Source organism: Ceratotherium simum, chromosome 38 (assembly GCF_057802395.1).
Source record: "Ceratotherium simum simum isolate JZ-2026a chromosome 38, ASM5780239v1, whole genome shotgun sequence".
NCBI classification, from domain to species: Eukaryota; Metazoa; Chordata; class Mammalia; order Perissodactyla; family Rhinocerotidae; genus Ceratotherium; species Ceratotherium simum.
The window spans coordinates 26462077-26476423 of record NC_141937.1 but is presented as its reverse complement, the minus strand read 5'-3'; the positions used below and the strand labels follow the sequence as shown (position 1 = coordinate 26476423).

At 39.9% G+C, this 14347-nt stretch overlaps 1 protein-coding gene across 2 annotated transcripts in view; it reads left to right on the top strand.

Moving 5' to 3' along the window:
• PPIL4 (peptidylprolyl isomerase like 4) overlaps positions 1–11687 on the top strand; it is a 34609-nt gene extending 22922 nt beyond the window's left edge. For both annotated transcript variants that reach the window (XM_004440943.3, XM_087425223.1), the window contains exons 11-13: positions 2050–2146; positions 6269–6416; positions 10875–11687. In XM_004440943.3, the coding sequence (XP_004441000.1) occupies positions 2050–2146; positions 6269–6416; positions 10875–11126 (497 nt within the window). In that variant the 3' untranslated portion in view covers positions 11127–11687. The remainder of the gene's footprint in view (positions 1–2049; positions 2147–6268; positions 6417–10874) is intronic.
• The last annotated feature ends 2660 nt before the right edge of the window (positions 11688–14347 follow it).

Below are 14347 nucleotides of genomic sequence, written 5' to 3'. Positions count from 1 at the left end.
GTTTTTCTTTCTGTAACACAGTAACTGCCTCATCCATAGTGAGACTCCTAATGGCAAGCACGTGGCAAATATTGCAAATATTTTTTTGGTGATGAAAAATGATGTCTGTTTGTTACAGTTATCAATATTTTAGCCCTTACAGTAGTGTATTTCACATTTATATGAAACATTGTCTATTGGCCATTTTTGTTCCCAGAGCCACTGGAATTGCTGAGTAGATTCTTCTTATCTTTGATGTTTACCACCCCCCCTTTTCTTTTTCGTGAGGAAGATTAGCCCTGAGCTAACATCTGTTGCCAATCCTCCTCTTTTTGCTGAAGAAGATTGGCCCTGGACCCATCTTCCTTTATTTTTTATATGCCTGCCACAGCGTGGCTTGATAAGCAGTGCATAGGTCCATGCCTGGGATCCAAACCCACAAACCCCGGGCCACCGATGCGGAGTGCACGAATTCAACCACTACACCACCGGGCCGGCCTCTTACCCCCCTTTTGTATTCCTGTTTTCTCCTTTCTTTCAAGACCCTGATGACAAGATGTGTGTAGGATTCACAGTCAAAACACCTCTCTGTGCAATAATAATTTCAATGAAAAGTGACATTTTCAATGTCGCTAATTTCAATGAAAGAGTGACATTCATGTAGCAACTAAAAAAAGGAAAAAAAAAAGAAAAACTCCTCTTCCTCTCTGTGTACCTCCGGTTTGCTTTACTTGTACATTCAGTCTTGGACTCTTCTGTAGGAATCCTTCCCACTAGCAGCATTTCCTCGTGGTAGTGGAGGGGATAGGAAAGGCAGGTCAGTCAGCAGGTCCAGGACATGGATAGGAACTGAGTCCTCATCTGGTAGGAGACCAGGCTGGAGAGTAGAGAGGCTGCATGGAACGTTCTCACCTTTCCTGCCCCTGCCACTGTAGGCCAGCAGGGGTGTGACGGTAGGTCGTCTTTTTCTGAAGAGATTGTTGATTTCATTTTTGGCACTTGGGGGGAGTAAAGGTGCTCTTTTTTTTTTTTTTATTTATTTATTTTTTCCCCCCAAAGCCCCAGTAGATAGCTGTATGTCATAGCTGCACATCCTTCCAGTTGCTGTATGTGGGACTCGGCCCCAGGATGGACGGAGAAGTGGTGCCTCGGTGCACGCCCGGGATCCGAACCCAGGCCACCAGCATCGGAGCGCGTGCACTTAACCACCAAGCCACGGGGCCGTAAAGGTGCTCTTAAGCCAGAATTTCAGAGTAGAGAGAGTTTATCCTTGGTGCTCTCACAAGCCTCCCCTCTCACGTCTCTCTAGTGAACTTCTACATGCATCCTGCTGTCTCCTATCTGCTTGGTACTCTTGCGATTTTCGGCAGAGTGTCTCTTTTGACAGATCAGAGGTTGTTAAAGCCTTGCTTCTTCCAAACTTAGAAGCCTCTCAGATCTCAGACTCAGGTCCCGAGCCCTCAATTTCCTTTGAACCTAATGTTATCACGGACTTAATGGCTCTACTTAAACACTGCGTTATTTTCCAGTGAATGTGTTCACTGTGTAATTTAGGATTTAAAAATTTGCTTGTAATGTTCACGTTTATCATTAGGTGGCAGCATGTGGCTGCCTAGGAAAATGGATGTCTGCTTCAGTTAAAGTAGTACTGCAGAATTAATTACTATGATTCTTTTGTTCTCTTCTCAGCCTTTTTATATCCCCATATATATGTGCCACTTAAAAATAGCTCTTAGGGGCCGGCCCCGTGGCGTAGTGGTTAAGTGCACGCGCTCCACTCCTGGTGGCCCGGGTTCGAATCCCGGGCGCACACCTATGCGCCACTTGTCAGGCCATGCTGTGGCGGCGTCCCATATAAAGTAGAGGAAGATGGGCGTGGATGTTAGCCCAGGGCCAGTCTTCCTCAGCAAAAAGAGGAGGGTTGGCAATGGATGTTAGCTCAGAGCTGATCTCCCGCACACACACAAAAAAATAGCTCTTAATATTATACTTCTTATAAAATAATTACTGTTCTTGATTAATTAGATGATTTTTCTTACTAAGTTCTTTTGTTCTTTTTTTAATAAATAGGTGGGAAATACACCAAGAATGATTTCAAGGAGTATGAAAAGGAACAGGATAAACCGTCCAATTTGGTTCTGAAAGAAAAGGTCAAGCCCAAACAGGAGTATCCTTCCCAAGAACCGTTCAGTCACTATGTATTGACCGTGCACTCTGTGCAGAGTCCTGTGTGATGCGCTATAAAAAGGCACAAAGGCTGTCGAAGACAGAGGTCCTGAATCCAGATGGTTTGTGAAGAAATCATTTAGTTTATTGTCATCTCTTTGCACCGTTTTACATACACTTTACTTTTTCAATGTCTTCTCTATTCTATGGAGAAAGAGCTGAAGGAAATCTTGAACCTAGTTCTTTCCCTTCCCTGCTCTTAGGTTGAGGTTAATGTTTATTCCCGGAAGATCTTCAGGTAAGACTTGTGTTTTCTGTACATAACTATAATGTCTTAGATTCCTCGTAGTCAGAGATTTCTCTGTTATAGCTAAGCTAAATCCTTTGTGCTAAACCTCCTCATATGTTTCACTTCTTTGGAGATGGTGAATGTGTAGATAACAAAATCCTGTTGTTCTCCTACGTGATTAGGTTGCTTCTTTCTGCATAGGACATTGTCAGTCTAGCAATGAATATTTATGGGGCTCCTGTTGCGTGCAAGAGTTGACTTTGTAGGATTAAAAAGAAGTCAATTGACTTGATCATTTTATTTAGGTTCTTGCAAGGTTTAGGTTGAGACAAGTAAGAAGCATTGGAACATACTGTTCATATTATGTCATTTTAATTTGTTCATTGATGGTCTCATTATAAATCTATCACTCCACACATTGCAAAGGTTATTTCTTTTGTGATTCTTTCTGGTAAATGGTTTCTTTGTTTCCTAGTTTCTGTTGGTGTTTTAGAGTTTCTCTTTTTCTATGCTAGACATTTTCTTCCCAGGTACTCATTAAGGAAAGATGAATATCTGGTTGACCTGTTACATACTCATTTTGTAAAATGTGTTGACTGTCTGTGATGCATAAAGCATTGTGAGATGTTAGAGCTGGGTAAGGTCTGAGGTGTACTCACATGATCAGCATGAGGAGAAGCTTTCACATGCAGACCGACCAAACAGTAAGCTAAGATTTAGTCTGAAAAGGTGCACATTAGAGAGGATGTGATTGAAATCTTAAAATCCTAAAAGGTGTGGATAGGATACATGTGAGATTTATTTACCAAATCTTTAAAATGGAATTGAGGCTAACCACCAGTAACCGCAGCTGGAACAAGGGGAGTGTGCAGGACAAGGGAAGGAAGGACCGTCGTCAAGTAGAGTGGAGGGAGGCGGAGGTCGTTCAGGCTGAAGAGGAAGAACACGTAGGATTACAGTGTTCTAAATTCACGGTGATAGGTTACTAAGAGTTAAGAAAGGAAACTAGACATGTTTGAGAATAAATCTCTAGCCCAGTACTGTCTAGTAGAACTTTCTGCAGTGGTAGAAATCGACTATATCTCCACTGTCCGGTACGGTTACTAACCACACGTGGTTTTGAGCATATGAGATGAACTGAGGAACTGAATTTTAAATTTTTAAAATTTTAATGAATTCAAATTTAAACAACCACATGTGGCTAGTATTAAACACTGCTTTTAGTCTTTTGAAGTTGATGGAGAAGACAGACATATCCTGGTGCAAACCCTTGTTAATCATTCTCAAACAGAATGTTGAACAAGAAAAAGGAAATTCGTGAATCTGACCCAGTAGGATAGTCTTTGTGTTCTTGGTAATTGATGGATTTCATTTTAGCGAGGCATTTATTATCCAGGCACAATAATAGAGGGATAGAACATGTGCTTATAATATGTAAGATATATATATATATATTTTTTTTTTTCCCCAATATTTTTTGTGTATTATGTTACTTTGTAACTTTGGCAAGGAAAGGGGATTCGGAGGATAAGCTGATGTGCAGATGAGTTGTCTTAAGTCAGTTAAAAAGGCGTGGTGGGGATATACTAGATGGATCTTGAGAGAAAGAGAAATTGCTGTAAATGTAGACTACTAATAAGAAGATTGAAAAATAGAAGTAGAAAGAGAGGCAAGTTTAGCTTCGCTAGACTAGCCCTTGGGGGAAGAAATTGGGGAAAAGAGGTCAGGGAGATCATGAATTTGTGTTTAATTTGAAGGAGTTTGGAGAGATTTGACAAGTTCTGAAAGTGCTGATTGTATGGTGAGTAGGAGAGAGTGGAAAAGTGAAGAAGAGAGATCCTGTAACAAGTATAGTGCCGTATTCCTGGTGGTCCAACAAGTAATCAACAGATACTTACTTGGCCTCTGTGACGTACCAAGTTTAGCAGTGAAACAGCCCCTGCCTCTGTGGAGCTTACCTTTTGTTGTTGGAGTGGGGGGAAGAGCAGACGTTAAATAATTACCATTAATTGAATATGTCTAGAGTGTTGCAGAGTACATTTGTGGGACGTGAGACTTAGCACAGAGGTGAGGCGTCAGGGAAACCCGCCAGTGACACTAGAAGAAGTGGCGTTCAAGCTGCTGCTTGAGTGTGGGGAGGGGAGGGCGGGGGCGAGGTGCTGCTTTCTTCAGCTGAGACCCATCGTTGAAGAAATACAGTTTATGTCTTGACCCCGCACAGTCCAGCTGGAACCATCCCCATGCACACGTAACTGAAACAACATAGCGTTTCTATTAGGTGCCGTGCACTCCATTTTCTGTGTTATTAAAAATGTGGCTGAGACCCACTAAATGGATTTGCCTCCCGTGGATGGATTATGACCGGCAGTTTGAGAGACACTGCTCTGAAGTGTTTTGGATGGAGGGAGTGGCGGATGCAGAGCACACATCAGGCAAGGGCCGCTGAGTTTGCATCTGACGAAGGAGAAGGTGCAGCAGGTGCTCTGGAAACAGGGTGACGTGGTGTCAAGGAGAAAGAAATTAGAGGTAATGGAGTAGTAACAGGCTGGTACAGACCGACTGGCCGTCTTGTGAAAAGCCAGAAGGTGCAGTGTTTTCCTATTTCATCTTATGTAGAAGCGAGACATCCCCGAGGAAAGCATCGAGCTGTGGCATCGTGAAAAGAGACATGAAACTGGAGTCCCGAGGGAAGTGTGTCTGCGATTACTCTGGTCCCGCATGCCACTAACACGGCTCTCCGCATGGGGCTTCCTCATCAGCTTTCTTTTGAAAACCGTGATTCTAGCCCTTGTCAGCCTTCCTCAAAATCTGTTTTAGAATTTGAGATTATTTTCAGCAGAGATTGTAATGGTTTTACATTTTCTATTATTTTAGAAGACATAATAGTATGTTAGAGAAAATACTTATCTCTGAATTAAAACCCATTATCACAATTTTTATAACACATTTATGTGAACTTAAAAAAAGATTCACTCATAGTTCTACCACCTAGACAAATGATACTTTTTATTTCTCCTTATTCCTTTTGATCTTGTACAGTTTTGTAAAATTATAATGACTGTATGGTGTATAATAGTTTTTGCTTTAAGCTTTTTTCACTTTTAATTTTTCATAAACACCTTTCCAGATTTTTCATAATATTCATTTATCATTATTAACAACTTCCTTTATAATAATATATATCATGTTGAAGTACTACAATATGTTTGTGTATCTTCATTACTAGGCTTTTCGTTCTCAGTTTCTCTTATTAAAAATAATCCTATTATGTATACCTTTGTTCATTTAACGATTTTAATTTTTTATAAATTCTTATTTGAATTTAAACATGATAACTGTTACTATGCGTTGCTAAATTTCCTTCTACTGGATTGAAGTAATTTGCACTTCAAAAGAAGAGTCAGTCTCATGCATGTACCTTTTATCTTATACAGCTTCTCTGGCTTTGGGGTTTGTGATATCTTAAATTTTTCTGGTTAATCATCTGCCTCATTTTCTAAGTTTAAGTTTTTTCTTTATTGATAAATATGTTTCCTTATTTTTTTATGCTACTTGTATTTTCATTTGTGGATAGAGTTTTTTTTCCCTCCACATTTTTTGCCCACTTACTGTTAACTGTTTACTTAAGATCAGGGTTCTTTCCATTTTTCTTAACTATGTAATGAAAAAATGTATGAGTTAGTTTTGACTTAGAAATAAACTCTATGCTTGTGAGATGCTTTTCGCTTTAAAAAGTTACCTTTAGCCTCATGGCGTTCTTTGTCTACCAGATTCTTATGTTTTCGTGTATTACCAGTACCAATTCTCACTTTTGTCCTTAACTGGCTGCCACAGTGCAAAATATGATCTCGTACTAGATGAGCAGGCAGAAGATTCAAAATCCAGTCACTCCCACACGAGTAAAAAGCACAAGAAGAAAACCCGTCACTGCTCTGAAGAAAAAGAAGATGAAGACTACGTGCCAATCAAAAATACTAATCAGGTACTTCTAATGTCGACTCAGCTGTGGGGGGATAAATATGTCGTCCCTGGGTGAACAGGGTTCTGAACAGGAGGGTGTGTTCCTACCTCTAAAGTGTAGAGTGATTGCACTGAGGTACTGCACTTTAATTTTCAAGAATATATATCACAAATTATAAAAGATTGTTTTTGAAATAACTTAATATATCGTAAAGTTCCACATTGTGAAGCAAGAGCAATTTCTATACCTGTGGACACTCACTTATTCCCATCAAAAACAAGTGTGGTTCTACTAAGAAAGTTCTTCTCATTTTTCATTTTAATTTATCACCAAGCATTATGTACAGCACTTAGAGCTGTTGAGGTGTTTTTTTTGTGTGTGTGTGTGAGGAAGATAAGCCCTGAGCTAATATCCGATGCCAATCCTCCTCGTTTTGCTGAGGAAGACTGGCCCTGAGCTAAGATCTGTGCCCATCTTCTTCGACTTTATATGGGACGCTGTTACAGCATGGCTTGATAAGCGGTGCGTTGGTGCGTGCCAGAGATCCGAACCTGTGAACTCCGGGCTGCCGCAGCGGAGCGCGCACTTAACCGCTATGCCACCGGGCCAGCCCCTGTTGAGGTTTTAAGACCTAAAAAATATCTATGCCCTTACATATTGTATATATGAAATAAAAACAGCACTCGTAATTAACTTGATCATCCCAAAAGCTTTCCTGAACAATACATTTTCTAAGACGTTAATAATAATTCCCCAAAGAAAATTGATTATGAAGAGAAGAAATCATTTCCAGCCTGCATTTTGGCTCTCAGTTAAATGAAAAACACATTACATTACAGCCCCTTGCTTTTTTGTTGTACCACATGAGGACGTTTGAGCTGGGCCCTGGTGGATGAGGAGGACTTCAATAGGCAGAGGTGAGAAGGAACTCAGGACGGTGAGAATGTCAAGCAAAGACAGAGATGGAGAGTATAGCGCTATGTAATAGATAGCTGTACTAATTTTCTCTTCTTTTCTTTCTAATAAAACATCCATATTTAAGATTTCAGTGGGCCAAAATTTTTTCTATTACTCTGATTTTTATCGTTTTGATTTCAATCTCAAAAATATAATCACTAAATGGAATTTTCAGCACTAGGTAATTTTCAGGTATAGCTCAAAATTTTCCTCTTGGTTGGTATTTTGCTTGGTGAGCCTAGTTTCCTAAGAATGTTTTAACTTATTTCTTCAAGTTCTTTGTTTTTTGTTGAGTGACAGCGTTACTGTTCAGTTCGAAAACTTCTCTGTTTAATTTTTCCACCTTGTGTCTTAATTCCAAAGATGGTTACTGTGTTGTTGAGGTTTGGGTTTTACTGGGGTTACAGGAAATGAGTCCTCAGCTGTGGTTGCTTGGCTGAGAAGTCTTCATACTGATTGTCAGTAATCCTCTGTGGTTTTCATAGGTGTTTTGTGTTCTTATGAGACTCTCTTTTTGCTGTCATTTTAGTCATTTAATGTTATTTTAGTGATTTAGATTTAACTAAATCTTTGCTTGAGTCCCAGAGGCCTGAGCACGGATAGCTTTTAGTTAAATTAGACTTTTTTTTGACTGCTTTACATGAAATCACTGGCTAGGTTAAGTTGATTCCTTTCAATTGGCTATTTTATTGTGTCCTTTTCTTTCCTTTTTAGCCACATGCTAGTTTAATCATCTTGTCTTGTGTCTTAAATGTACAAAATGATAGAATTTTTAAAAGTCCGTACTGGAGAGGACTTAGAGCTCGTCTGATGCGTTTCCCTCACTTTAGATATGAGGATCCTGACCCCACAGGCCCCTGGGCTTTATAGTTTAGTGGGAGAGCTAGAACTTGAGCATTTATTTTGATTCAGTCAGGTGTGTGTGTGTTTTTCCCCATTGTTCTCTTCCACCTCCTTTTCAATTTTATATGTCAATTAACTGATCAATGAAATAGTTATCTCCAACCTGTGTAGATCCCTTGAGGCTCCCTCTCCTTGTTTCCAGAGTGAGGATGATATTGTGTTGCAGAAGCACTTAGCACTGTGTCAGAGGATCTGTCCTCATATGGCTCCCTTCAGCCACCTCAGCTTTTCTCTTTCATGCACACGGTGCTAGGTCTTCCTTGCTCTTCAGTTTTCACTTACCTCCTTGTGTTAGCCTGCTCACAGCCAGTCCAAACCTGAACTCACTCATTCTTTGAGGCTCACCCTAGGTCCTGACTTCTCTATGAAACCTTCCCTGATCAATCCAACCTCAAGAGTTTCTTGTTGGACACATCTCCTAAATGGTGAAGACCATTTGAACCTAGAGCTGCCCGACTTCAGAGTTTGTGTAGCTTTGAAAACTGCTCTAAGTAGGAGAGGTTTTAAGGTTTCAGTCCATTTCACATTTTCAGCTTCCTCAATATTTTCAAAGAATTAAGTACTGCATAACCTTTTATCTCTTATTTGAAACACTCAAAGCACGTGCCTATTTGTATAATAATGTGCTGAATATTTTATAGAGTTACACATCAGCTAACAGTCTCTCCATTTTAAAAGTTTATTAAATGTGCTGAAGATTTTATAGAGTTATACATCAGCTAACAGTCTCTCCATTTTAAAAGTTTATCATCTCAAGTAATACAGAAATAAGTACTAGGTGTATAGACAGAATAGTACATAGATATTTACATTTTGTATATGTTATAGAAGCACAAAAAATTCTGTTATCTGGGATGTCATATTTTGCTAGAAAATATTAAAGGGTTAAACTAAAATATTCATTTTTCTACCTTTAGGACTCATAGAATGACAAGAACTATTGGGATTGTGTGGGAAATCATGAATCAGTTTATAATGTTGTATTCCACAAACACTATGATTATAACAATCATGTTATATCTGTTTTCACATACTGTAATCTCTATGCCAGGTGTAATATATAGTATCTAGACAGTATATGAAATAATTATGAATCATTTGCTTAACACCCAACCCTTAATCATGGGTGTCTATCACTCTGGATTTTAAACCTTGACATTTACAGCTACTGTCATAATGTCTATGGTGATAGAATTGGACCCTTGGGAGTTCAGTCCTGAGGATTTTGTCTTTCCTGTGGGAAATCTTTTAAGAAAGTTGAATTTTATGAACTGTCTCTTGAAAGAGCATTGGCTCTCATCTCCTTAGATTTTAGCCATGTGCTGAGATAATCATTTTTTTTTAATAATTTTATTTATTTTCCCCCCAAAGCCCCAGTAGATAGTTGCATGTCATAGCTGCACATCCTTCTTTTTTTTTTTTTTTTTTTTTGTGAAGAGGACCAGCCCTGAGCTAACATCCAATGCCAATCCTCCTCTTTTTTGCTGAGGAAGACTGGCCCTGGGCTAACATCCGTGCCCATCTTCCTCTACTTTATATGGGACGCTACCACAGCACGGCTCGACAAGCAGTGCATTGGTGCGCGCCCGGCATCCGAACCGGCGAACCCCGGGCCGCCGCAGCGGAGCGCAGCGCACTCAACCACTTGCGCCACCGGGCCGGCCCCTGCACATCCTTCTAGTTGCTGTATGTGGGATGCGGCCTCAGCATGGCCGGAGAAGCGGTGGGTCGGTGCGCGCCTGGGATCCGAACCCGGGCCGCCAGCAGCGGAGCGCGCGCACTTAACCGCTAAGCCACAGGGCGGGCCTGAGATAATCATTTTAATTAGGGATAGGACACAAGCAGAAGTAGAATTGTTGTAACTAGCCCTCTTCGATATGGGAAAAGTACTATTGCTACTTAATTGTTAAGAATAGAGTTAAATGTACCCACTTTATGGTCCTTGGGCAATGGATTATTCCAGTGTTTTATTCATAACTCATTTTTAAGAAATACAAAAATTTAATGAAAACATGTATCAGCCTAGTCTAAACAAGGAAAATTGATTTGAAGATTTAGAGAGGAGCTGTTATAAAATAAACACTTCAAAAATAGTCACTCAGATCAAAGTCTACAGTTTCTGTTTTCTTTTTAGACTAGTTGAATTGTCTAAGACCTCTTTCAGCTATGTTATTTAAATGACGTCCTCTTTATAGGATTCTTACGGGAATTTTAGTAGTTTCATTGCAGATCAGTGATGGGACCATATTTTGAGGGAGTAGAAGAAGGGGAGGTGGAAAGGTGACCACACAGCACCAGAATTCTTAGGATTGCAATTTTGCTCTCAAGACTTGTTCTGATTTCAATTGGGCTATTTTAGTCCCTCGTTTTTGGGTCTGTTCCTTCAGTTCAGATGAAATAGTAGATACAAAGCAATGCGATTGATAAGAAAAATGGTTAAATCTTTTTCTGAATTATTTTTGCTTTTTAATTTATGAGATTCTTGGCATTAGTGGTAGTGTTCAAATTTGAGCTGTTATGACTGCTTGCTAATGGTGGACTAAGCTTTATTAATTGGCAAATGCCCACAAAATGATGATTTTACTGATTCACTTGTAACTGTCTCCATTCCTTTGACAGGATATCTATAGGGAGATGGGGTTTGGTCACTATGAAGAAGAAGAAAGCTGTTGGGAGAAACAGAAGAGTGAAAAGAGAGACCGACCTCAAAACCGAAGTCGTAGCCGATCTCGAGAAAGGGATGGCCACTATAGTAATAGTCACAAATCCAAATACCAAGCAGATCCCTACGAGCGAGAAAGGAGTAAGAAAAGGGACAGAAGCAGGAGTCCCAAGAAGTCCAAAGATAAAGAAAAATCTAAGTGCAGATGAAGGATGAAGAATCAGACATGAGTGGCTAACAGATTTACCCTTGTCTAACTAAGAGTACCAGATATTCAGATTTTGTGTCAAAGCAAAGACTCTGCTTATTTTTTTTTTTTCACACTAGGAGTCTGGCCTTTTTAGATTAATATTGACTGTATAGGGCATAGAAAGACAATAAAGAATTGAACATTTTCTTTGTATACTTTTTTACACTAATTTTATTGTTATACGTATATAGTAGTCTTCATTTTTAAAGTCTTTCACATTTTCCACTCTTCTTTTTTTAAATGAAGTATTTCATACCTACAAAAATACACAAACATGTATATATAAGGTAAAAAGAATAATAACTATCTGTGTACCCATTCAGCCAGCTTAGCAAATGAATATTACCTGCATTTTAGAAGTCCCCCACGTGCCCTCTCCTTCTCAAGGAATTATTATAAATTTCGTGTTTGTTATTCTCTTGCTTGTTATAGTTTTACAACATTATGTATGTATCCCTAAGTGAATGTTAAGTTTTGTATGTTTTTGAATTTTATATAAATGGTATAATGTATGTTTACATCTGTGACTAGCTTTTTTCAGCTTAGTATTTTTTGAGAGTCATTCATTTTTATTGCTATACAGTTTTATGAATAGACCACAATTTGTCTGTTCTTCTGCTGACAGACTTGTGGGGTTTATCTTGTTTTGGTTTTGCTATTGCCAGCAGTGCTGCTATGAACATTCTGTATCTAGGAGTCATATCGCTTGGTCTTGTGGTATGGATATCTTCGTCTTTACAAGGTAATGCCCAGTTATATTCCACAGTGGCTGCTCCAGGTTATACCTCTATGGGCACTGTCTGGGTTGCCTTTGTTTCACATCATCTCCAACACTTCTTAATTTTAGACTTTTTAATTTTGCCAGTCTGGTGGATGTTAAGTGGTATCTTATTGTGGTTTCCAGCAAGAAGACTACTATTATCATCTTTGTTCTTCTATATGTAATGTGTTCTTTTTCTCTGGCTGCTTTTAAAGTTTTCTCTTTATTACTGCTTTTAAGGAATTTGATTATGATGTGCTTGGTGTAGTTTTTTTCATCTTTCTTCTGCTGGGGCTGTTTACCTGTGGTTATGTGGTTTTCATCAAATCTGGAAAATTTTTGGCTATTATTTCTTTAATTATTTTTTTTCTCTTTCTCTCCTCCTCTCACTCCTTTCCCTCTGGGACTCCAATTGGATGTTAGGCCACTTGACATTGCGTCACAGCATGCTGGTGCTCTGTTTGGGTATTTTTTTGTTTGTTTTGGGTTTTTTTTGGTGAGGAAGATTGGTCCTGAGCAAACATCTGTGCCCATCCTCCTCTATTTTGTATATGGGATGCTGCCACAGCGTGGCTTGATGAGTGGCGTGTAGGTCCGCGCCCAGGATCCCAACCCATGAACCCTGGGCTGCTGATGCGGAGTGCGTGAACTTAACCGTTACACCACCCAGCTGGCCCCTGGCTTTTTTTGTCTCTTTTCTCTGTGTTCCAAATTGGATAGTTTCCATTGCTGTGTCCTCCCATTGCTGTGTCCTCAAGTTCATTAATCCTTTCTCCTAAAGTATCTAATCTCCTGTTAATCCCATCCAGTGTATTGTTCACCTCAGGCATTATATTTTTAATCTTTAGAAGTTCCATTTGGGTCTTTTCAATATCTTCTGTCTTTCCTTAACATGCTCATACTTTTCTCTATTTTTTTTGAACATCTGGAGTATATTTATAATAGCTGTTTTAATGTACTTGACCATTCTATCATCTGTGTCATTTCTGGGCTGTTTCTATTGATTTACTTTTTTCCCCTCATTATCAGGTTGTAAGTTCCTTGTTTGCGTACCTGGTAATTTTTGGATTTTACATTGTTGGGTGCTGGAGTTGGTTATATTCCTTTAAATACACTGAGCTTTGTTCTGGGACAAAATTAAGTTACTTGGAAGTGGTCTGATCCTTTCATAGCTTGTTTTTTTTTTTTTTTTTTTTTTTTTTTTTTATTCAGTTTTTTCCCCCCAAAGCCCCAGTAGATAGTTGTATGTCATAGGTTCACATCCTTCTAGTTGCTGTACGTGGGACTCGGCCTCACGTTGGACGGAGAAGTGGTGCCTCGGGGCGCTCCCGGGATCCGAACCCGGGCCGCCAGCATCAGAGCGCGCGCACTTAACCGCCAAGCCACGGAGCCGGCCCCATAGCTTGTTTTTAAGCTTAGTGAGATAGGACCAGAACAGCCTTTAATTAGGGCTCATTTGGCCACCACCAAGACAATGCCCTTCTGCATAATCTTCCCTGTGCCTGGCCTGTTTTGAGGTTTCTCCACGCCGGCTGTTGGGAAGACTCCTCTGAGCCTGTGTGAACGCTGAATTGTCCCACCCGTTCCTTTCTGGTGGCTCCCTCCCACCCTTGGGTTGTCTCCTCCCGTGGAGACGCTGACTGGTATTCAGCTGAAAACTCGGGAACCCTGTGTGATCTGGAACTCTCCTCTGAAGCTTTCTCTCCAGTACCCCGCTGCCCTCGCTTCTCCACCCAGGGAGACGCCCAGGCAAGTTTTGGATCATGCCCCTGTCCTAGTGCTGCAGCCTGGAGTCTCTGTGCGGTGAGCTCAGGCAGCTGTAGGGCTCTTGTCTGTCGTCCTCCTCTCAGGAGTCACTGCCCGCCCTGGCTGTGTGGTCCAGTGTCTGAAAAACTCAGTTGTATAGATTTTGTGCAGGTGTTGAGTTGTTCAAGATGTTCGGGAAGGGAAGTCCAGCCCCTGTTACTCCATTTTGGCCAGAGTGGAAGTCTCGTTGTTTGAATTTCCTAAATGCTGATGAGGTTGAGCATCTTTCCATATGTGCTATATTCATTCCTCATTGCTCTCTGAAAAGCTTGTTTCATGTCTTTTGCCCAGTTTATATTGCTGTCTTTTTCTTACAGATTCCCTTAAGGAGTTTTTTTATAGATTGTGAATGCCAGTCCATTTTTACTATTAGATGTTGCAGACACCTCGAGGTTTGTGGCTTATTTTTTTTTTTTTTTTTTGTGGCTTATTTTTTTTTTTTTTTACCTTTCTATTGGTGGCCTTGGAAGAGCACAAGTTTTAAGTTCTCCCTCAACTTTTTAATATGAAAAATTTCAAACAGATATAGAAACACACAAAAACATAACAAACATCCATATTCACCATCCAGATTTAACAGTTAATAACACTTTGTTGTTGAACAATTTGAAAGT